Here is a 24,226-nt window from a genome sequence, read left to right as displayed (position 1 = left end):
CCCCTTCATTACTCTCTGCTTCTCTCCCTGTGGCCTTCTGACATCTGTCTCTTACCTTCTAATCTCCTGCTTCCCCTCCCCCTTGAAACGCTGTCAGAAATACCAATGAAGCTGCTGTGTGCAGGAGTGTATGTGATTCCGAAACACCACGAGCGTGTGAGACGGCGCCACATGCACTGCTGCCTCACACACTCATGCAGTCGAGAGGACTAGAGGGTGGGGCGAAAAAAATCACTAACTTCATGGATGACTGTTTCGTTTTTTTTGTCTTCACGGGACAAAATGGTGTGAGTTTGTGTGGCTGACATGTTGAAAATCATTCAGGAGCCAAATTGGAGCCCGCCTTTGATAAAGGATGATATGTTTGTCGTTTGTGTTTGCTGTTGTGTGACATTTAATTAGGTTGTTATGCTTTGTGCCCATACCGGCTCGGTATAAACATGTAAGTGACCCGTGACAATCTCACAGTGCTGAGAAATAACAGCCCAGGAGGCAGAATCTTACGGCAATCTAAACAAATGCTTATTGGCCCATAACTCAGCAGCCAAGTGTAGATTTGTCACACTATTGTTTTACCTTCCATTACCAACCTTTCAATAACGATTACAGCTGATTTATTGTTACCCTGGACAGACCTTTCGGTAACGTTTAATCACATATTTTGCAAAGTTACTGGAGTTGAAATCAGAGAGCATATAAACAAAAAAGAAAATGGACGGTGCCATTCAGTTTCAGATAAGGGCTGCAAAGCAAAACTGAAAACTGCTCTGCCGTTTATAATAATATGTTGACTATTAGTAACTAGGGATGTCACAGTTGTGTTTCCATGATACAATTACTGTCAGAGAATCTCTCCCGATATTACGATGATCTCAGTTCTTATTCGATACTTGTAGTTCTTAAAGCTTCCATTCCTTTTGTGTTTTGAAGCCCACTAGGGTTTTTGTTTTTGTTTTTTTAATGATATTGATAGCTTTTTTTTTCCAAAGGCCAATATCTATAACACGCCTGGAGATAAAAAAGATTAATGACCATTAGTGGACTTGAAATATATCAAAATATATATTATGAAATGCTACACAACCTCTACCGTTCTGTACAGTAACTAACTAATCAATATAATTAAATGACATTGTATATTTAAGTATCTATTTATATAAGGCCAATCATTGCTGTGTTCAATTGTGATCTATACTAGATGTTTAAGTTTATTTAAATTGTTTGCGATTGATGATAGTTACATAGTTAGCAGATTATTTTCTGATGGTATTTAGGAACCGTTGCGATAAATTAACCGTAGCACTCAATACTGTCATTCATTTTGATACCAGATAATTGTGACATCGTTGCTAATAGCAACAGGTAAGCAGGCCTTAGTAGTAAATATCCTGCTATCAGTCTGCCACTGCAGTAAGTCTTACTGTTCCTTTCATTTCTACACTTCTGACCAAGTCTGCAGCTCCACGTCACCTTGTCTTTTTTAGCCTTTAATTTTAATTTTAATATCTGTTTGAATGTCCTTCGTTATCCATGCTGCCCTTGATGAATCGCCTTGTGACGAGTGCTTTATAAATAAATTAGACAGGATTTCAAATGCCTGGCCAGTGTGGTTTCATACAATGATGAGAGGGTCAAAAATAAAATTTTTAAGTTTGGGATGCGCCTGTGAAACACTGCCCACTGAGATGGGCTGTAACAGTCATTATGCAGGTTGACTGAAATTTAAATTAAACACTCATAACGTAAATGGAATCTCATACCGAGAGCGGATGCAGGAAAAAACAAAACAAAACATACCATCGCTGTTACATTACCCGTGTTGTCTGAATAAAATAAACTAAAATAGCCCTAATGAAGATGGCTTATTTATGAATCCCATTTGCCTCAGTCTGTGTCATTACCGCAGGCAATATACAGAAACAAGAAACAGTATTTTCAGTGATTGAGAATTAAATAGTAGCAATGTGCCCGAAATGCTAAGATGAGAATGTCATTTAAAAGCAAAAGACCAAATGCAAAACCAAATGGATTTTGGCTGTGAACATGTAAGCTAACCACTTGTTTCTTATTTCTTCATTACATTGAGTACAACATGTTTGTAAGAAGACATTGCTGGAATTTGATATACAGTTTTAGAAAAGTTATAGTAAAATGTTATAAAAAATTATAGTAAAACACTAAATAACAATACTTGTGAGAGAGAGAGAGAGAGAGAGAGAGAGAGAGATGAGAGGTGAGCCGTGGAAGAGTTAATGCAAGGTTGTGGTTTGTGTCAAAGAGAGCGAAAAAGTGTTTAAGACATCAATGAATATTTTAAGAGCAAATGGCAGCAGTGGGAGGGATGAGTGAATTGAAAGAGTAGGAATGCTGAGAGATAATTTAATAGACGGACAAAGTAAAATGTGTTCCAGGAGAGACAGAAAAGCTGAAGGCCTAAAGGAATGAATGAGTGGTGGACTAATCTGGAAAAAGAAAAGGAGGGAAGATCCTGCATTAACGTAATAAGATAGATGAATGGACAAACAGATGCACGGCGTGGTGGTTAAGAATGGCTGCATTGTTCAGTGACAAAATTAGTGTGCTAGACAGCATGTCAGTGTCAAAGGTGGACGAGCATCAGGGCATTTCCAGAGAAGACAAACTGACCACAAGGGCCGTTAGAGCAGTGGGGTGTCCCGGTGTTTTGCATAAGGAAAGGAAAGAAAAGGAAAGTGAACTACTTGTTATTGTGATTGTCATTGTCATGTGTATGTATGTATATAGTATACATATATGGATATGTGCATATATATGCATATATGTGTATATATGTATAGGGCTCATGCTTTTAATATTTCCTCAAAATAATTAATTGAGGCAAATGACACATGGGAGTGTGTGTGCATTTACGTGCTGACATGATGATACATCTAGAATAAAATGATATTGGGCAAATTAAAAAATGTTTCTCTTTGAATTGATTATTCCAGTCGTTGACTTTAGATAAATATTATACACCATGGAATCAATTTTAAATTGAGTTTTATTTTCATTTCATCCCCTTATGTAGCAGACAGTAATGAGCTCTGGTGCTGCAGCGTAATGAAACCCAGTGAATCATACAGAAGATCTGAATATTTTGAGGATCACAAGTCTCTGTATTCAGCCCTGGAAATCTGCTATATCTCAATTAACACTGATGGTATTCACAATGTAATTATAATTCACTGCGCTGTGTATATGTTTAAGGGAGTTTAAAACATGCCGTTGTGATGGTTTTATAAATGTAATATGTTTTATTCAAAATCTGGTAAAAAAAAATGGAAAAAATGGGGCAAAAGAATTTAAATAAGTTGGAATTTGTGGTAATGGTACCGATACACAAATTCACAGGCAGGGGCGCTGCTAGGTACAGTCAATGTCATTTTTAACTATCTTTAATGCAAAGAAGAACAAGGAGTCCTAAAAACCACAAACACAACCAAAAAAAGGAGATGTTGAAATGTGCAGTTGAATGTGTTGGACTGTGAGTTTTAAGTCACAGTGTTCTGAAAGGTTCCTACTTCGTTTCACCTAATGTGCTCAAAATAGTCTTACCAGTGCTGTGCAACATGAATTGGTTTCATAGAGATGTTGTTTAACTTAGTAGAGTTTTGCAGCTGTAACCACATGTAAATAAAGCCATGTTCAGTCTATATTTCTCTTTTAATAAATAATCATTATTTTCATCACAAACAGTGTTAATAATAATAATAGACATGTTTACTGTGTAAAATGGATAAAAAGGAACAGGATAGTCTTTGCTTTGATTTTTAATTTGTCTTTCGTAATGACTGAACATCCTCCTTTTGTGGACCTTCCTATCTGACGCTCTCTAAAGTTTTTAGCTTGCAGACTGTAGTAGCGAGGCTGACATACGCTGGCAGGAAAATGGTGTTGGAAAGATTGATGACAAACAGCGGACACTGTGTCCCTCACAGTCCAGGTACTAAGGCTTGCCATACTAACAGATCCTGATGTAATCTGTATCTGGCAGTGAAAACGTCATTCTGTCGGCCAGTTACATTAGCAAGGGCTAATGTTGAGCCCTCACACTCTGTCCAAACTGGGTTAGTGTTGCGATTGATTTAAAGTCAAACTCTGAGATCAGCACTCATCCTCCATCAACACGGTAAACATCCAGCATCCTTTTTTTCCCCCCTCCAGCTTGACCTTTCAGAAGCGCTGCAGAATATTCTCATGTACTTCATTTGTGCAAAATTCTTGACGCAGAACCAAACGTGACTCTGTTTGCCTCTAAACTTGCTAAAGCTAATTTATCTCTCCCAGCTGAGAGGACATGATTTGACTCCAGATGGTGCAAATTGTTGCAGCTTGATTTATACGTCCTTGTGTTCATAACTTAAGAAGAAAGAGTGACAAGGTTTTTTCAGTCGGGAGCCCCCACGGCTATAAATCAGTGTTGTCTTTCTGTATGATCTGAAATCCCTTCGCCGCAGATTCTGCTTTTCCGCCAACTGACCTACAATGACTTCTTTTCTAACGCCTTCTTATAAAACAACCTGTTTTAAAAGAGTGAGAATGGGGGAGAACGGGGGAAATCAGGATAGAGGGCAACAGGGGAATAAGCAAACAAGTGCCTGGGCAGACAGAGAGGCAGACAGGCGGACAAAGAGATGGATGGGTTGATGGAGGATTGTTGAGGAAAGGAATAGAAAGTCCTGAACGCTGCTGCTGCTGCTGCTGCGGCAGGCTGTGCTGACGTGAGGAGTGTTCCCAAACACTGAACCGCTTCACACACACACACACACACACACACGGACACAGTGCCTACAGGAAAAAGCTGCTTCCAGGCGGAACTAAGTGGAATTGGGACAGAGTCTGGTGCTTTTGTCCTGACGAGGTCACTGTGGACTTTAGCACCAACATTAAGAGAAGACTGTTGTGTTGTGGTGGTGGTGGTGCATGTTCTAACAAATAGGTTTGTCAACCACAGGTATTTCAAAAATTCAAAGTGACTACTTCACAGTTTCACATGTGTGTGCAAATGTGATGGCGCCGTCTACAGGCTGGGAGTCCTTTCAGCGACAACGTTGCTTGTGTCGTAAAAAACAGCAACTGTTTTTTGTTTTTTCATTTTGCTTGTATAAACAGTAGTTCTGTCAGGACCTGTTGTCCTCGGGGGGGAAGGGGGGGGGGTTAGAGTTGGGTTGTAATGAGGCTCAACATCGTTTGTGTTGCACTGGTGAAGGTTAGAGGTTGAAGTCAACTACAGTTAGGTTAAAGCAGGGGATATAAATGAGCTCTCTCTGGTTTAGGTTAGGGGTTTGCAGGGGCCGTCTCAATAAAGGGGGGGGGAGGGGGTCAGTGCAGCGACCTGTCCAGAATGGCTCAGCCAGCTCTCTCTCTCTCTCTCTCTCTATATATATATATATAATTATATATATATACGGTATATATACGTGTGTGTGTACTCGTTCTGCACAGGTCATTCCCTCTCTCCTACATGTTTCTGTCTGTGTGAAGCTGTAGGTGCGTTGGCCTATCATTGGATCAGTAGCTGCTGCCTGCCACACTGTCCAATCGCATCTAGGGAGAGTAAGAGAGACAAGAAGAGACAGAGAGTAAGAGAGAGAGAAAGAGTAAGAGAGTGGGGGAGGGAGGAGACAGCGAGAAAGAAGAGAGGAAGAGGGGGGGATTGATCATTTAACCGTCCTGGGCCTTAGATTTCTCCAGAAACACTTTATTTTTCCTTTTACTTTCTTTTTCTCTTTTATTTTATTTTTTTTTAAACCAAACACATTTCCCTTTCCTTATCCGACTCATAATTTCTCTACCCGGACTGTTGGCTTGAGGGTTGTGTTCGTCCCCCTCCCTCCCCTCCGTTTCTTTTTTGCGTTATTCCCGGGAGACGTGCCACCACCACCATCTCCAGCAGCAGCAGCAGCAGCAGCAGCGACGATAGAGGAATATCTCTCCACATCCCATCCCGGACACGTCGGACAAGCAGCAGCAGCAGCAGCAGCAGCAGGAAAACACACGAGGACAGAAATTGCGGTGGAACTGGAAAAACTGGAATATGGTCCGCTGGATTTCACACCTCATTTCCACAGCGGGTGCAGTATATTCAACGTTTTTTCATTTTAAGGCAATTAAAGTCAAACTGCAGCGGGGATGCAGGCTGAGGTTTTACATTTGAGTGAGGCTGTTTTTGCCGTAGTCAGCTTTAGACAGGGGATTCTACCTCTACCCCAGTAAAGAGCCTTTTCCCGACCACACACACGCTCGTATTTCTGTCTCCGCTCCCGTCAGCCGTCTTAAATGTTGTTAATACATTTCACTTTGCTTTGTTTCCTGCGTGGGAAAAAAAATATATATGCAGGGGTGAGGGTGGCAGGCGGGTTTGTCTTGATAAATGGAGCGTTATTCATCGGCGTGTGTGTGATCACCATTGGAATGTTAACTAGCACCTTGGACAGCAGCAGCAGAGCCGAGCTCCACAGCAGCACTACAAAAACAGCACTACAAAAACAGCTCTACAAAAACAGCACTACAAAAACAGCACTACAAAACATGAGCAGCACGGACTGGACTTGGAGGAATACTTAGATTTGAGTGAATTTCTCTTTCTTTCTTTCTCTCTCTCCCTCTCTCTCTCTTATTCTGTGTGTGTGCATGGGGGGGGGGGGGACCTGGACATTGATGTTGTTCTCTCTGTGCGTGTGTGTTGCCTGAGCCTTAATATTCTGCCCTAAGGCCTTTGAGAGATAGCTGTGTCGACTAGGGAGCAGCTGTGTGTGTGAGTGTGTGTTTGAGTGTGTGTTTGTGTTTGAGTGCTAGAGATAGAGGACTAGTGGTTGTGTGTAAGCAGTAGGGAGATCAGAAAAAGTGTGTGTGTGTGTGTGTGCATCTTTAAAAGCTACAGCGAAAAAAAAAAGAAGAGTTGTCCCTATTATTAAGGCTCAAAATGAAGGTGTGTGTGTGTGTGTGTGTTTACATGCAAGTATTGCTCTGTGTGTGTGTGTGTGTGTGTGTGTGTCGGTCACAGGCTTTCTACCTTATGCTACACGCAGGTCAGAAGCCCTGCAGCGTATTTCAGGGTTTAATTNNNCTTAAGCAGTGAAACAGTGCATAGTGTACGAGGATATGCGGATATTCACACACACACACACACACACACACACACACTGTCCATACACACCGTGTCCTGGCGAGGCAAAGCCAAGTTAAACTAAGCGAACAACATCTCATTAGCTTCATGTCTATTTTTATCATGGACGGCAGTGAGGTAACAGATCCCTCTGATGTCATACACGACTCAGCCATGAGTGAGGGAGAGTGTGTGTGTGTGTCTGAGTGTGTGTGTGTAGGTATTTATTTTACACTGATTTCTCTAATGGAGATGAATTAAAATCTTTCCCTGTCTCTCTGCTTCTTCTTCTTTTTTTTTCAGGAGACACTTTGAGCTTGTTATGGGTCTGACCGGAAGGAGAGAGTGACAGCGAGGAACAGTGATGCCACTGTTTACATAACCTTCCACACACACTCTCTCTCTCTCTCTCACACACACACGGACACATTTAGACACACAAACATGCACAGCATGCAGGCACACTTTCGAGGGACTCTCTAACTGAGTCATTGCACTCACAGCCACTAAATCTGTGACTCACTCGCACTCGGACACCGACGTGCACACAAGAAGAGAAGGCTGCTCACAAGACCTTTATAGAGGCCGTTTTGTTTGCTATGGGTCAAAGAGAGCAACAGCTTTGTGTAAGTGCTGAATACCTCTGAAGGCGACCTTCCTCCCCCGTCCATCAACGTGTGGCTGCTCCCAAACACACCACCATGTCCGAGCTGTGGTCCAGGAGAAAGTCTTCTTCGGCTCCTCTTTTACCGTTTTCTCTGCCGTTTGGGTTTCTACTACTCCTACTCTCCTTCTGTCTTTCTTTTCACATTATTCCGGTGTCTGGGCAGCAGACTGTGCCAGTCATCTCCACAGCACAGGGCCGTATCCGCGGCATGCTGATCCCCCTCCCCTCAGACCTTCTCGGTCCTGTCATTCAGTACTTAGGCGTTCCATATGCACGGCCCCCGACGGGAGACAGGAGATTCCAGCCCCCGGAGCCACCTCTGCCCTGGCCGGGCATACGAAATGTCACACAGTTTGCTCCAGTGTGCCCACAGTCACTGGACGAGCGGAGCATTCTGGGAGATATGATGCCCTCCTGGCTCACCGCTAACCTGGATATAGCGGCAACATATCTCACTCACCAGAGTGAGGATTGTCTCTACCTCAACATCTACGTTCCTACTGAAGCCGGTGAGTCGACCAAGAGAAAGTTCATTGGAGTGAATTCATGTGTTTGTATGCGTTTTGTCAGGTTGTTTTAGAGAAAACTATTCAGGAACTGATGGCTAGGAACTCAGCTCCATGTTTTTAACAGTCACCTCACATGTGATAGCCACAGAATGCACCACTTCAGTAAAAGACCTCAAATGCAAAGATCATACACAATAGAATTTTAAAGAATCAAAAATATTCAAGAAAGATCTCAGAGCAGAGCCATATATGGACTTCTGGTGATCACAGAAATTGGACTGTGAGCAAAAAAAAAAAACAAAAAAAAAACTTATTATTATAAAATATTTGGGTCGTGAATTGCAAAGAGAGTTACCACGAACAGCTTGCTTCAACTCATTAATAATTAACACGTTCACGGTTTGTCAGGGAAGCCGGAGAATTCGCTTTCATCAAACACCAAGTCAGTCTTCAGGCGCACATAGTAAAAAGAGAGTCAGCCCTGCAGACCAGCAGAGCGTTTTAGACCTTTTACACATTAATCAAGTTGGTCCTCGCAATAAATGAGAGCTAGCAGGAGATTGACGTTCTAAATGCTATGATCTCATACTTTTGCAAGGACATGAACTATGGTACAGAACTATGGTACAGAGTGATCACGACTGCATAGGGCTGAAACTTTGTCATAAACCGAAGACGGTGTAGTTACTTCACGTCACTGACGTGTGGGCTTGATGTTAAATAAATAAAATCCATCATTTATATTATTATTTTTCTTTAAAAAGAAATACTTCTGGGACACTCCTGTCTGCATCAGCTGCGTGCCACCGGCTGAAACAAAAACTTAATATGCAGACACCTGCGTTATGTGCCAACAGAGGAAAGTGGGAAGGACACAGACTCACTCATGCATACATATTGGTTCACAGACTTGCAATGGAACCTCTCCTCCACACACACACATAGATTACTTCTGCTCCTTTATGTATAAGAGCACATAGTGATCAAAGGTCCAGATACATATAAATAGACACATTGTGAGTCGGTCACTAACAGGCAGTCGACAGAAACATTTATTTAAACAAATGATTCACAGAGGTTTAAGGAAGGACGGAGGGTTTTGGGCTTTGTTTTCCTGGTCATTTTAGCAGTTGTGGAAATACACAGACACTTTTAAGTTCTGTTGTTCTTGACGTTGTAAAGCAACTCATGATCCTTAACCTGATCTTTAAAAACAGCTTCACAAAAACCACAGCTACCACTGGAAATTCTGTGAAAAAAAAAAAAGTATCTTAAACCTCTAAAACCACTTACACTGTGGTTGACACTAATGGTCTGTGCGACGGTGCTGTAAAAACGATTTTCAGCAATTTTGATTCTAATGTTAATCTATTATTAACCTATATGTTAGGTCGTACAACGACATGTGCAGTTGGGATTTCCTTCAGTTTCTCTTCACCCAGAGTGAAAAGGTGTTCCTCAAGGTTTTGTTCCAGGACCCTTGTCTTTCCACATATATATTATTGATGTTTGTGATGACATATGAGATGCTGCTTTTATATTCATGGAGAAGTTTTCACTTTAAATTGCTGCAGTTGTACTTTACTTTACCTTTTTTTTTTTATAAATCTTGAATATCATAAATACCAAAGGTTACATGATATAGATGTATTTTTACTAATATTGACCACAAGCGTTATAAACACATTTCCCATCTTTTCCAGACATCCATGAGGAGGGGGATCTAAGGCCTGTGATGGTCTATGTCCACGGTGGCTCGTACACAGAAGGCACAGGCAACATGATGGATGGCAGCGTTCTGGCAAGCTACGGCAACGTCATTGTCATCACCCTCAACTACCGGCTAGGAGTACTGGGTAAATCCTCTCTTTTAATGAAAAATAAATGAAGTTGTTGTTTGTTTTCCCTCCACTGTAATCTGCTGGGCTTTTAGTATATAAATCTGGCCAACCTGCTCTACAGCGTGTTTTCATTTAATCTACCATTGTGGTGGCCTACTTATGTATCGACACTGAGCAATCAATTAATGCAGTGATAAATACACACTCTCTGCACCTCTGGGGTTGCTTTTTTAAGTGGCAATTGCACGTAATTGGACAGCCTCAAATGCGGGCAGCGATCTACGGCGCTAGATTTTAAATGGCCTCAGTGATTCTTCAACGGCACCTCATCTTTAATCCTGGGACAACAGAGGTGCAATTACTGCCAGGCTGGGCGACCTGATGACATCACTGATGTCACAAACCTACCGTCAGGTGCAATGAATGGGTTAGAAATGTGATGTGAAGATTTCAAAAAGAGGAAGATTAAGAGATTTAGTCTAGTAATGTTTACTGGCAGAATGACAATATTATTTATTTAACGCTATTTTATTTACAACACAAGGAGCATTAAAGCATTGGTAGCTTGTAAATGAAACTTTCTGCTTTATTGTAGCTCCTGTATCCATTTCCTTTTTGGCTGAAGGTCTTTGGAGATTTAGACTTTTTTTGTACATAAAAAGAGACGCTCTTTTATGGATCAACACAGCATTTCATTGCATTTTGTCAAATTTATACTGCGCTCACCATCTGGATTATTTATTCTTTCAATGAGCAATGAAATGTGAAACCTATTGGAGTTGTTTCTACAGATCGGGCCTTTATTTTACTTTATTTATTTATTAGGAGTGAAAATGTGCGGAGAATGAGTGTCCTGAGTGGATTAATATTCCCTGAAGCCAATCTGATTCTTTTTTTTACCTCAATGGCTGTCTGACTCATTGCTTCTTGAACAGGTGAAAATCTTTTCCCCTGTGGTTTGACTATTTTTAGGCAACTATAGCAAAAACTCAGCGCTGGAATTAAAGGGATATCTCAGGATCCAGGCAGTCATTTTTTAGGCCTTTTGTAGATGTAATTATAAAAAGATTACGAAATCTGGGCGTGGCCAGAGAATTCCTAAAAACATACTTTAAAGACATCAGTCACTGTACTACACCAAGGGCATGAGTAATGAGCAGTGTGTGTGTGCGCAGCCTCATATTGATTACAGTAAGTCTGAGTATAAGATGTGTGTCACTCCACTGGCCGGGTTAAATCATGTCCTCATTTTAATTAATGGCTTCCTGCTGTTTAATCATTTATGTGGCCACATTAATTCAGATGAGCCAGCAAGTTCACGAAATCTCCGCATGCAGCACCTTTTCTGTACTGGTGTATAATTCCATGTTCTTTAATTGAATTTAGAATTTATAAAGTTAAACAAATCGTATGCAGTATTAATATAAACTTTAAAAATGTCAAACTAAAAAAAAGGTCAAAATAATATTATCATGAAAATGACACAAATTGCACAAGATATTTTTCAATTAGGAAATACATTTCAGTAAAATTACGAAACAATAAGTGAATATGTAAATGTATTTTACGTTCAATTTCTCAGTCATTTTATCTAATTTCACACTTGTTTTATAGAAATGAAGAAAATAGAACAGCCTATTCTCATGATCAACAGAGGAGTATTTGTGAAATTATGATAGATCTGTAAATGTACTTTAATGGTATCTTAATATTAATATATTTTGCAAGAATACAGATACGTTTATTTATGTGTATATATATAAACATTTTAATACTGTAAGATTTGGTTTTCTTTATATGTTAATGACTTGAGTTGAATTCCTTCAAGGTGCTAGGAGAAGAAGGAGTGGAAGATTTGCAAAGTGTTTGGCTGCTAATTCCATTTAAATTATTCAGTGTGCCATCATTATTATTGTTATTTTTGTTAGTTTGCTGTTGTTTTGTGCCCTTTTGGAATGATTTCTAGATAATGTTTGCACAAAACCCAGGGTAATACAAATTCCACTCACAGGGAACAAAAATCCAATAATTGTTCTTGCCTAATTAGAATGAAAATATTTCTTTTAAAAAGCGCAGGGCTGGAGATGTGTTGAAATGTCAGAAGAACCAACAACTGAATGATAACGACTTAATGAGATCCACGTTGGTTGTTTAAGGCTTTGGTTAAATGTTAATTATTTTAAGATGGAATAAATTTGCATCTGCTCTGTGGGTGTGAGAAAACTGTGTTCTTTAAAAAACTGCATCATTTTGTCTCCATGTCCACACTTGGTTTCAATGCCACCGTCAATATGATCATCATCATCATCATCATCATCATCATCATCATCATCATCATCATCATCATCATCATCATGATGGTCCACCATCCATCATCACCAACTGCAGTGTCTGCCTTTTCCTCCTTTGTCATCAAAAGCAAGGTGAGCCCATACATGTACCAATGTGCAACACAACATTTACTTTACATACATATTGTGTTATTTTTGCCCTGGTCTGTGTGTATACATCTGGTATTCAGGCGCATTACTGCAGAAATGTAAAGAAAACAAACATCATCTCAGTGAGGGCCAACGCAGCTGTTGCTACAATCCAATCAAAAAACCGTGCACAAAAGTCATGAAATATATCCCTTTAAGAACGCTGTCTTTCCTGCTCATTATATTCCTGTGTGTTTGGAGCCAACTTGAAGTTCAAACAAGTGAGTCTCTGCAGTAACGAGATATACTGTAGTGGAGCCAGCTATTAGGATTCTTTGTGTTTACTTAATAAAGTCAGCAGTAAAGGGAATAAGGGAGAGCACTCGGAGCCACGTGTGTGTGCGTGTGTGCGAGCTGATATTCGTTTACATAAACATGAAGGTCTCTGGGTGATTCGATTTAATCTCCAAAGGAATTGCAGCAAAGTACATGTTCTTTTTTTCCCCTTTTACATATATTCCCTTTAAAGTTATGTTAAATGAGACTTGTGGATAATTGATCCTGACACTGGGGTTTAGTTGATTTCATCTCACACTGAGCATCACTCTCCATGTAAGATTAAATGTATGTAGCCTCGTGTGCAGGAGGTTCTTTCTAAAGGACTTTCATCACATGCAGATTGTTAAACGAGGCGCAGCATGACCTGTGATGACATCACACGTCTGTTCCGTCTGCAGGGTTTCTTAGTACCGGTGACCAGGCAGCCAAAGGGAACTATGGATTACTGGACCAGATTCAGGCTCTGAGGTGGGTGAAGGAGAACATAGCAGCCTTTGGAGGTGACCCAAACAGAGTCACAGTGTTTGGATCCGGCGCTGGAGCCTCCTGTGTCAGCCTCCTGACCTTGTCCCATTACTCTGAAGGTAAGACAGAATCATGGACAGAAACCTTCACTGTTCTGCTGGCTGCTCGCTCCTTACTAACTAACTAAAAAACTTAAAAAAACTTAAACTTAACCGATTTTCTTGTTACTGGCTCTATTATATATTATAAGTATTGTTAATTTATTACTAGGAGTGCAGTCAATGATTAAAAATTGAAAATGGTGATTAATCGTCATTTCAATTCATCTTGATGAATGATTGCTTTCACAACAATTGCTTTTTATTAGAGATTAAGAATCATCTAAGTCTCATTACTTTCAACAATGTTAATTTAAAAAATGTTCAAACCAGGAAACAGAAGAAAACGCACACAAAGGGTAGCATCCCTGCAGATGAGCACACAGGCTGCCCAGTAATGTCTAAAGACAATTACTGCAAATATTTTTAACTAGTCAGAATAAAAGAAATTTAAATTCTCCAAATGTCAAAATAAGTGGTTTTAAATAAAACTGTGTTCTTGTGACTCCAGCTTGGAGCTGTTTTAGTCATTTCCTCCTGGAACCCAGCGCTCTGTCCATGACCTGGCCAACTTTTAAATAATGTACACGTGTCATTTCAGTGTTTTTATGTTGTGTAATCGCTCGTGAAGCATGCTTACGAAAGTCTTGTGTTACAGCTGCAAGTGTGCAAACGTAGGGTAATTCATGCCTGTGCAGCCATAAACACATACATGGGTGAGCCTGAGCGCTCCACACAGCTGCTTATTTACATGTTCGTGTGTCCGTGTGTCTAAGACCTGTTCCACAGAGCCATCATCCAGAGTGGCAGTGCGTTAGCCAGTTGGGCTGTTAACTACCAGCCTAGCAAGTACGCCCGGCAGCTTGGTGAGAGAGTGGGCTGTGGCATCGATGACAGCACACAACTGGTCGCCTGCCTCCAGGGCCGGAGTTACAGGGAACTGGTGGAGCAGAACATAACGCCGGCCAAGTATCACACAGCTTTTGCGCCAGTGATTGATGGAGACGTGATACCTGACGACCCGCAGATTTTGATGGAGCAAGGAGAATTTCTGAACTATGACGTGATGCTGGGGGTCAACCAGGGCGAAGGTGTGAAGTTCGTGGAGGGCATTGTGGACTCGGAGGACGGCGTCACTGCTGAGGACTTTGACTTTGCTGTGTCAGACTTTGTGGATAGTTTGTACGGATACCCAGAAGGTCGAGACACACTGAGAGAGAGCATAAGGTGAGTGAGACTTTGGAGGAAGAAGACTCCCTTAATGGAACCAAAACAAATCTATCAAATTGAAGTGAGAAAGATTTTGAATTTACCTGATCTTTTTTTTTGTTCTATCAAAGGTTCATGTACACAGACTGGGCAGACCGTGACAACGCAGAGACTCGGAGGAAGACTCTGGTAGCACTTTTCACAGACCACCAATGGGTGGCACCAGCAGTGGCCACAGCAGATCTTCACGCTCAGTACGGCTCTCCCACTTACTTCTACTCATTTTACCACCACTGCCAGAGTGACGCCACTCCTCCCTGGGCTGACTCCGCCCATGGTGATGAGGTAAGAAGATGCCACAGTGTAATAGGAACTTATACCAGTACCAGTATACTCTAAAATGCACAGATTTTTCACTACAACCAGTCTCACCTCAGCTAGCTAGTGTTGATAACTGTAGTTCAGTGTCTCAGTACCAGGGTTTGTTTATTTAGAAAGACAAACAATGTCAGCAGAGAGTCCTGGGTTCAATTCCCAGAGGAACCACATTGTTATTCCTGACAAAGTTAAAATGACGACGACAGGATCAAGACTATCTGTGAAATAATTGATTTATTACTTTACAAAAACACCTGGGAACCTGGATTCACTAATGTTTACTCTTCATCAAATCACTGTTTGATGAGACCCATTTAAAGATAAAGACTGATTAGATAAAACAACACTTTGTTTACTGAAGAAGACAGTGTTTTCAATTTAAATGAAGTAATGTTATAAAAGCTCTGTTCACTTTCTGTTCAGCTGGCTGTGTTTTGTTATCATTTTCTTTTCAAGTGTCCTGACTGCGGTTTGGGTTGAGCTCAAATGACGAAGGAAGTTCACTTTCTGTTCAATTTGGAAAAAAAAAAAACGTAGTAAAAGTTCCTTCAAATCAGTCTGAGTCCAGTTCACTGTGCTTAATGACTAATGTGTCGTAATGGTCAACTGTTGACTGCATATTTAAAAACCTGTGTGTTTTGTGTGTAGGTGCCCTACGTCTTCGGCGTGCCAATGTTGGGACCCACTGATCTGTTCAACTGTAACTTTTCCAAAAACGACGTGATGCTGAGCGCCGTAGTCATGACTTACTGGACCAACTTTGCCAAGACTGGGTAGGTTTTAAACTACAATACCATATGTTTCTATGAGCGATTTCCTGTTCCTGTTTGCATTAGTCGCATTAGTCACGTGTTCTAATCCTAAAAGTCAGACATTTGTTAATGATATCTCATCAAAACCTTTATGTTGACACTATCTCATTATAGTGAATGAGCCATTGTACTTGCAAAACACCCCCCCCCCCCCCCCATTGTTTTATTTTCGAGTGTCTGTGGAGACGAGGTTTTGGCTGAGTGAAGTGTTGTTGCTGTGACTGTGGCCAGCTCACTGCTGATTTCACAGGAACGATTCTCCTCCAAGCTAGAAATGAGACGGCCAAGATTCAAATCTATGGTGTTATCAAGAGAAACTGTTCACTGCCTCCCCGTATAATCGATAAGATCTCCTCGTTTATTTCTGTGAGCCCTGAACATTAGCCCGGTTGTAAAGTGCAGAGTTTTTTTTTTTTTAAAGAGACAATTGAGGACGCTGAGCAACTGTGAGCAGATAACGATGTCTGATTATCAAAGCGCTGAACACTTTACGTCCAGCAAATTATATTAATATGCTGCTTATTTGAATAGGTTAGACACAATTAGAGGGAAAAGTGGAGCAGGCAAGAAAGACCAGAAGTATTTTCTGCTAAATTAGCAACATTTAACCATCAAAATATTCCAAATATTCCCAAAAATATAACCAGCTTACAGGATAATGGTGTTTTGTATAAGAGAGTCAACTTTGCCATGCTCAACGGCCACATTAGCATATCTACGGCGAAATGTCAAATGACAAAATGTCAGTGTACGTTAGAATAGGTATTAATGAGTTTGGTGATCGCAGAGAACTTTTCATCAATATCAGCTGTAAATATTTGCAAAAAAAAAGGGTCAGACCCTGGACAATTCAGTTTATGGTGTGTGGGAGGAAATCCCACTCACACACAGGGAGAAAATGCAATCTCTATACAGTAGGTGCACATACCTGCATATTTACATATACATGTGTGACTATGTCAGTGATTCTTTCTCACTACTTTATTTCCAGGTTGGATTGGATTTTTTTAAATGCAATTTCCAACAATATTCTTGGCAAAAGCCACAGCCTCTCATTCTGCCAACACTGTTCAAACAATTTATGTGCTGATTAACCGCTGTAAAGCACAACAAATCTGATGAGTCAAAATGACTTTTGAAACGTTGCAAAATTCAATTTTGACCAGTCGAAACTGAATTACAGAAATTAGTAACAGTCACTTTGACTAGTCACGGTGTAATTCTGCCTGTGGACGTCTGTAACGTTGGTGCTGAGTTGTCAAACTGATGCAGTGGATGTTAAAACCACACCGCTGCACCGAGTACACTTGTTCTAACTCTGCTTTGCTGACGTTCCAATTCGAATGCCATCCATCCATCCATCCATCCGTCCGTCTGTCAGTCCTTCCATCCGTCCGTCCGTCCGTCTGTCTGAAGGTCTGTCCGTCCGTCCATCAAACCATCTATTGTGTATTTTTGTTGACTATATCCTATTTAAATTTAGCCATTTTGATATTGTGTCAACTAAAATGACACTAACTTTAAAACAGTCTCTAACTCACATGCAGTCAAAGGTCTGAGTCTAAATCAAAATGAACAAACACGTTCAAGGGATCTGCTCCAGGGGTGTAGTGGAGGAAAAAAAATAAACACAGTATTCGAAGCGCTGTACAAAGGTCTGCGTAAAGCCGAGGTAATATCTTTATACCAAAAATGATTGTGTAACAAAAGAGAAACAAAAGAGTAGAGACAATACGTCAATATGCCAGAATGATTACATATAATATTAAAAAGAAAAAATATTTTTCCTGTAATAATAATAATTATATATATAAAAAAATCTACCTTTAAATGTTTTAAACCTGGCAATCCAGAATGATAAAACTTAGTTTAATCTCCCCGCTCTGACATGATGTACACAAGATAAAGGTAATTGTTGAGGACCGACCCTCTCTCTGCTGCGCTTGAAGTGAGTAATTACCAGTAATGAATCCAATCGAGACTCACTCAACAGAGACCTTCTTCAGATTTACACTGGCATCTACAGTACAGTCAAGTCCTTCATCTAAATCACTGAGGAGCCCGACTATCTCACAGACGCACGGAACACAATCAGGACAGCAGGCGCACATATCTGACTGAGGATTTGAACGCAGGTGCTTTCAGGAAATGACATGACACAGTGTTGGCGCTCTAGTCCGTGCTGTCACCACGGCTGCAGCAGAGGAAGCGGTCCCTCATGACACTCCTGTCCGTAGCCAGGAATAGTTCAGATCAGAAGGAGCCCCGCGACAGCCCGCTTCACTATTGTGTGCTTGATGATTCCCAGCGTGTATTTCCTGAATAAATGCTGCGTCTGTCTGCCAGTAGCTCTTTACACAGACTGCCTCTCGGTTCTGCTCAGAAGCGGCTGATTGACAGGCCAGATCCTGTAACCGGCAAGTGTGTAAGAGTCGACTTTCTGCTGTTTTTCATTTGCCACATTTCAGCTGCTGGCTGCAGAAATAAGTCAGAAAATCGACAAATAAATGTTTGCTCATATGTGACACAGTCACAGTGGTTTCACACACTCACTCTCACTGGAAGCCTGTTGCTTTTGCTAAAAGGCTAAACAACAATTTGAGGTGTTTGACCAGTAACAGTGCATTAACTGAAATGTGAGGTGTGTTGACTTTAAGCACTGATCTGAAACTAAACCATCTCTGAGCTACGTTTACAGAAACATAAACCCTGTTTGTGTGTTCGTGTGTGTGGATATTGATCAGTGGTATTTGTGTGGCTGGAGAAAATCTCATACTTTCCCTCTCTCTTAGGACAGGAGCCAGCACGGTGGCTGCTGTCTGACATTTTAAGAACTGTAAATTAAAAATTAAAAATACAGTAAAGTATTTCTTTTTTTACAAGGTACATGGAAAACGCCTCATGTGTATCACAGTGTCTGTGTTTGTTTTTTGTGGGGGGGGGGGGGTCTGGAAGACTTTGCTGGTACTGTAAGGCCTGTATGTGAAACAATCTGTGATGCTTTCTGTGCTAACGTAGATCAGTGGTTCTCAACTGAGGGGGCAGGTGACTCATGAGGGGCACAGAGCCATTAAAGTTAAATATGATGCAAACAAAAAAAAAGAAGATAAATAAAAGTGAATAAATAATTTTTGGTTTTCTATTTTGTAGTGATCCAAACCAGCCGGTTCCCCAGGACACCAAGTTCATCCACACAAAACCAAACCGCTTCGAAGAAGTGGCCTGGTCCAAGTACACGCCAAAGGAGCAGCTGTATCTTCACATCGGCCTCAAACCCCGGGTCAGAGATCACTACCGCGCCACAAAAATCTCCTTCTGGCTCCAGCTGGTTCCGCACTTGCATCACGTGAATGAGCTCCTCCAATCGGTGTCCTCCTTCACACACAGTCCTTCTCCGCAGGACGACACTCCTTATTCTTACACTAAACGTCTGTCCAAAGGCTGGCCTCCGAGCAGCACCAGACACCCGGGTTCTCAGGGAGGAACCCCGCAGCCCCCGGAGACAGCTGCCGGCCAAGGTGGTGGGGAACATGGAGATCGAATCCCTCCAGAGAACTACTCCACGGAGCTCTCCGTGACCATCGCCGTGGGAGCCTCCCTTTTGTTTCTCAACATTCTGGCATTTGCGGCACTGCTGTACAAGAAAGATAAGCGTCGTCTGGAGCATCGTAGGTCCCGCCCACTTCCTCCTCCGAGACGAGATATCACACCAGCAGATGTTGCCGCCCACTTACAGGGAGAAGGACTCATGTCACTGCAGGTGAGATAGCAAACACGTGTGTGTGTGTGTGTGTTTGTGTGGTGTTGCCTTGTTTGCAAATGCAAACACTCAGGGCTTACAGATTCCTGTCAACGTTGCCATGGTTACACAGCTACAGTTACGTGCCCACAGAAGTGGACGCGGCCCACAGAAGTGGGCGCGGCCCACAGTGGCTCATTACCATTTAAAGGTAAAGACACAGAAACCAGGCGTTCAGAAAAAAAATACACAAGGACTGAACACAGCTGTCTGTTTGACAGCTGTGTTCAGTCCTTGTGTATTTTTTTTTTGTGAGCAAATCAAGTTAACATTTCATTTAGACACCAAGGTCACATAATATTAATCACCTGAAAAACGTAACCCCAATTTTAAGACCAACACATCAGTGAACCCACTGTAGTGACAATAAATCAGGTCAAGACGGTGAAAAATGACACTAGAGTCCCTTCTTAAAACGTCTATTTACAAAGCCACTGATCAGAAAAAAATCTGTCTTCAATGATACTAAATCTGGAAACACCCACAGCTTGTCTGGGTTAAATAAAAACTCCTGTCACTGTTGAAGAACAGCTCAAACAGCCCACGTCTGCCAGATCTGGGCCACAACCTGGCCACAGCACTAGCACACGTTAGCCAAAAATAAAAAAGAGAAGTGACTTGAATAAGGACAATTTTAAGTTGACATCCAGAGTAGATTCGCTGCCAAGAACACTTTGTATCCGTCAGCCAAGGTTCATGTTCATATCTCAGATATTTCAGCCACAATTGTCTTTTTTTCTTCCATTTTGCCACTTAAGACTCACATCCCTTATGTTTGGGCCAGATGGTACCAGCAGTTCTGCATCGCTGCCAAAAGCAGCCCATGTCTGCATGGTATCAGGAAGTGGGTTGAGTCATGCATTAATGGGCAGTCACTTTTAGCTTTTGCCATTTTCTTTTTTTTTTTGAAACATTCAAGTGCGTATGAATGAATAAATGATTACATTTGTTGTACTTAGAGATAATAATGTCACATTTTATTTCAAGAGTCCGTAATCTGTAGCCAGATGAGGCTGTGGCTGAGCTCCTTTCTATGGCAGTGGAGCAGCTGCCAGTAGAGCACAACACAGCCTGTCATCGGCAGGCATTGTTAGTGTGATAATGTGAGTTTGTGTGGGCGTGTGTGTCTGTAGCTGTCATGCCGTGTGTCGACGCGTGTGCATGTAGAGCTGTGTCTGCTTAGTCGAATATCATCTGTGAACTGCTTCCAATTTATCCGCTGACTGCCTGCCGTTTGTTTTTTATTTGTTTTTTTGGGGTTTTTTTCTTAGCTGTTTGCTGCTGTGAAATTTCACATTACTCTTAATCGACAGTGCAGCTGCATTGATTCAGTTCACCGTTGAAGCTGCCATCATGGGCATATTTCACTTAGTTCCAGAGTAAATTGTTTTCATCTTTTCGAAGATGTTATTCCTGGAAAGAAAATGAAAATTGAGTGAGTTGTTTGTTTGTTTTTTTTAGTTTCAGCGCATCTGTGAGTCTGGAAAAAATATGAAAAAAACAAAACTCTTTGGTTTGGAGAATAATGACAAATTACTAGCATTTTCTTAATATGCATTAAGTCTATTGTATTTTTCTGTGATGCCATTGGTCCACCGATCCCAGGCCTTTGAACTGAACTTCCTTGAGTTCTGTGACAAGGCTGTGTTTAATTTTCATGTAATTCACAGAGCTTTGGTTGATCATCTCGTTATGCAAACACGTAGCATATCACCATTGTTAAAACAAACGTCTGGATAATTGCAACATTTATTTGAAAAATAGAGCCGAACTAGATTACAGCTTTGGTTAAATTATTTATTGTCTTGTTCATCTCGACTTAATGGGAAATTCAATTAATGGCTCATTTTTGGTGTGACAAAAACGTGGCACCGTATCTGCAGAAGTCATTCGTGGTTAGAAAAACAATTGACCGCACGCATCATTACGTCCACTGTTACACAGATCATTTCTGGTAGGAACAGTGGGTTGTCTTTAAACTGGAAGGTCAGGGGTTTGATCCCAAATGGTTTTAGCTCTACATGCTAATGAGTCCCTCTGATAGGTAATTAAAGTGTGAAGTATTTGAAGGAGAAATATTGTGTCAAGTACATCTGCAATTTTTTTCTGGAGAATTTTGTATTTTAGGAGCTGGAACTCGTCCACCTTTGTGTCTATTTCCCGTTTAGTCGCAAGCAAGAAGAACTCAAGTCAATGTCGGTGGCTCTAAATTTTGAAACTACTGTGTACAGTGTATATACTATAAAATTTTACAACGATAAAACTGCAATTGAAAGGAATTTGCCTATGTTTTTCTGTTACACTCTTAAGTTTAAATGAACACCACAGGTGAGACAAGGACTGAAAAGAAAAATGACACTGTGATCCAAAAAGTCATGAAAACATGACCCCACAACAACCAGAACTGTTTTTCTGTGTCCTAATGCTGTTAACCAGCCCGAGAAAAACATCAGAATGAAATATTTTGCACATCGGGTTCATCACTATCCTAAACTCCACAACATTCAGAGCCGCGTCCTAGTGTCCTTAGCTGTTGTTCACGGACAAATCAAAGCAGTAAGTGAGGAGCTGCTCTGGGTCTGCCACAGCTCCCTGCAGTGTTTCTGATGATTCTCACCTGTGATACTGATCTTATGACCTCTCTGCCCTTTGACCTCCACAGGTGAAACAGCTCGAGTGTGACGCGGCGTCAGCCGACGAGAGAAACAACGCTCATCACCACCACACCTTGGATACACTGGACGCTCTGGACGGTCTGGACACCCAGGACATCTACAGCACACTGGACACCGTGCGCCTCACTTGTCCACCGGACTACACCCTCACCTTGCGCCGGTCACCTGACGACGTCCCGCTTATGGCGTCTCTGACCCCAGGATCGCTGCCTGTGACCCCAGGGTCACACCCTGTCACCCCGGCGACGCCAATGACCCCCATGACCCCCGGCTCAGTGGTGGGGATGAGGATGGGACATCCTCACCCGAGTTACACACACCACAGTCCGTATAGTAATACACACCTGCCGCATACGCACATCACAGCGCACACACACTCCACCACACGTGTATAACCACGCCAAAATATTCCTATACACAACGGCATCATCTACACACACACACACGCACACATACACACACATGGAGAAAACGAAAGACTGAAATACCTCTACTAATTACCCTGCAGGATTGTTACAGTTGGAGCGAACTGAAAGACATTTTCAGTAACACGATAAAAAGAGAAACAGCTGTGTGTTGCATGTCGGGGAACTGAAGACAGACTGGATCCCAGGAGATGCAGTTCTATGCATCATTCGCTCCTAACCCGGAACTTGACGAGCCAAGACATCCATCAAATGTCTCCCCGAACCCACTTTGGATATTAAATCTTCTGCGTTTTCTAAAGCTGAGGAAGAAGAGGAGCGCGGTAACAACGGAGGGTCAGCTATCGATCAGTCCACGTCTCTCACCGTACCTCTGCTGAGCAGCATTCGGTGCTGGGCGAGCGGAGCAGACCTGACTCAAGAAGTACTACACACACAGACTGCTGATGTCAACTTGAACAACCTGTGAAATGTGAATGTAGCATATTTTTCCATGAAATGATCAAAGGCCCTATCTGCCAAGGATCAAACTGAGCTGAGGAGAAAACAACACGTTTCAGAAAGAGATGGATGTAAAACCAGACAGGGAGGAGAAGAAGAAGAAGGAGAAGGAGGAGGAGGAGGAGGAGGAGCAGAGAGATTCAAAAACACAAGTGGTAGTGGAAGGAAAGCAGGCAGCCAGATTGTGGAAAAGAGATTAAACCTTCATGGGGAGGGATTTACCAGCTGTGATGGTGAGAACGACAGAGTAAGGATGGAGTGATATGAAAAACACAGAGATGCGGCGTGAGCCAAGAGACAGAAATTGAGCTTCAGAAGAAGGAAGGGCCTCTTGCAGCATTGCCAGACCTGAAGAATCACTCTAACCAGCTTTGTATGTGTTGAACTCCTGTACATAGAATGGAAAGATACAGATGATATATTATGATTTATAGCATTTACTTGCTCTTGCATCGAAACATGACTTATTTAACCACATTATTGCTTTCATCTCAGATATTACTATATTATTGTATAGACGTCCTGAAGCAAGGCCGGTCTCCTGCCTCAGCCACTGCAGTATGTACACAGTACCTTTATTTCAAGGCTATATTTTCTATGCAGTCATTTCAGTACTTCTGGGTTCTCGATGCGTCCAGATCCTCCTGTAGGATCTGGACTGTTTCAGTTTCCCCCATATTTTTTTTCTTTTGCCTCGAGAGCAGAAGCTCGTACTGTGTAGATAATGCAATGGTTTGACAATTGAGCACCAGCCAAAAATCATGACCTTTTGACCCCTTTGTTCCTAAACCTTGCCTGTCCCGCTTTCTTCTGCCCCGCCCTCTTGTGTACAGCCTAACCCATGACCGCAAAGAGTCGCTCCGTGTCCTGACAAATATTTAGTGATTTGTTCTTGATTTTTTTTTATATTTCTTTGTCAGAAGCCTTGCCCTAACTGAGCAAAAAAAAGTTTGTTGTAA

The 24,226-nt window shown here is 41.7% G+C and overlaps 1 protein-coding gene and 1 long non-coding RNA gene across 3 annotated transcripts in view; one reads left to right on the top strand and one right to left on the bottom strand.

The window, feature by feature from the left end:
• Nucleotides 1-24,220, top strand: part of LOC103392083 (neuroligin-4, X-linked-like) — a 32,346-nt gene extending 8,126 nt beyond the window's left edge. Inside the window, exons 1-9 of one of the 2 annotated variants that reach the window (XM_008328611.3) lie at nt 5,456-6,095; nt 7,433-8,305; nt 10,009-10,161; nt 13,304-13,489; nt 14,245-14,695; nt 14,809-15,022; nt 15,704-15,828; nt 19,018-19,627; nt 22,329-22,736. In XM_008328611.3, coding sequence (XP_008326833.1) covers nt 7,831-8,305; nt 10,009-10,161; nt 13,304-13,489; nt 14,245-14,695; nt 14,809-15,022; nt 15,704-15,828; nt 19,018-19,627; nt 22,329-22,736 — 2,622 coding nt within the window. In that variant the 5' untranslated portion in view covers nt 5,456-6,095; nt 7,433-7,830. Of the gene's footprint in view, nt 1-5,455; nt 6,096-7,432; nt 8,306-10,008; nt 10,162-13,303; nt 13,490-14,244; nt 14,696-14,808; nt 15,023-15,703; nt 15,829-19,017; nt 19,628-22,328 lie in introns of those variants that run through there. The other variant, XM_017040092.2, reaches the window with a different exon arrangement.
• LOC112488264 (uncharacterized) overlaps nt 1-24,226 on the bottom strand; it is a 116,482-nt gene that overhangs the window by 10,915 nt on the left and 81,341 nt on the right. The gene's annotated exons all lie outside the window — the stretch shown is intronic.

Source organism: Cynoglossus semilaevis, chromosome 16 (assembly GCF_000523025.1).
Source record: "Cynoglossus semilaevis isolate Cse_v1.0 chromosome 16, Cse_v1.0, whole genome shotgun sequence".
NCBI lineage: Eukaryota > Metazoa > Chordata > Actinopteri > Pleuronectiformes > Cynoglossidae > Cynoglossus > Cynoglossus semilaevis.
This window is presented reverse-complemented; position numbering and strand designations above follow the sequence as displayed.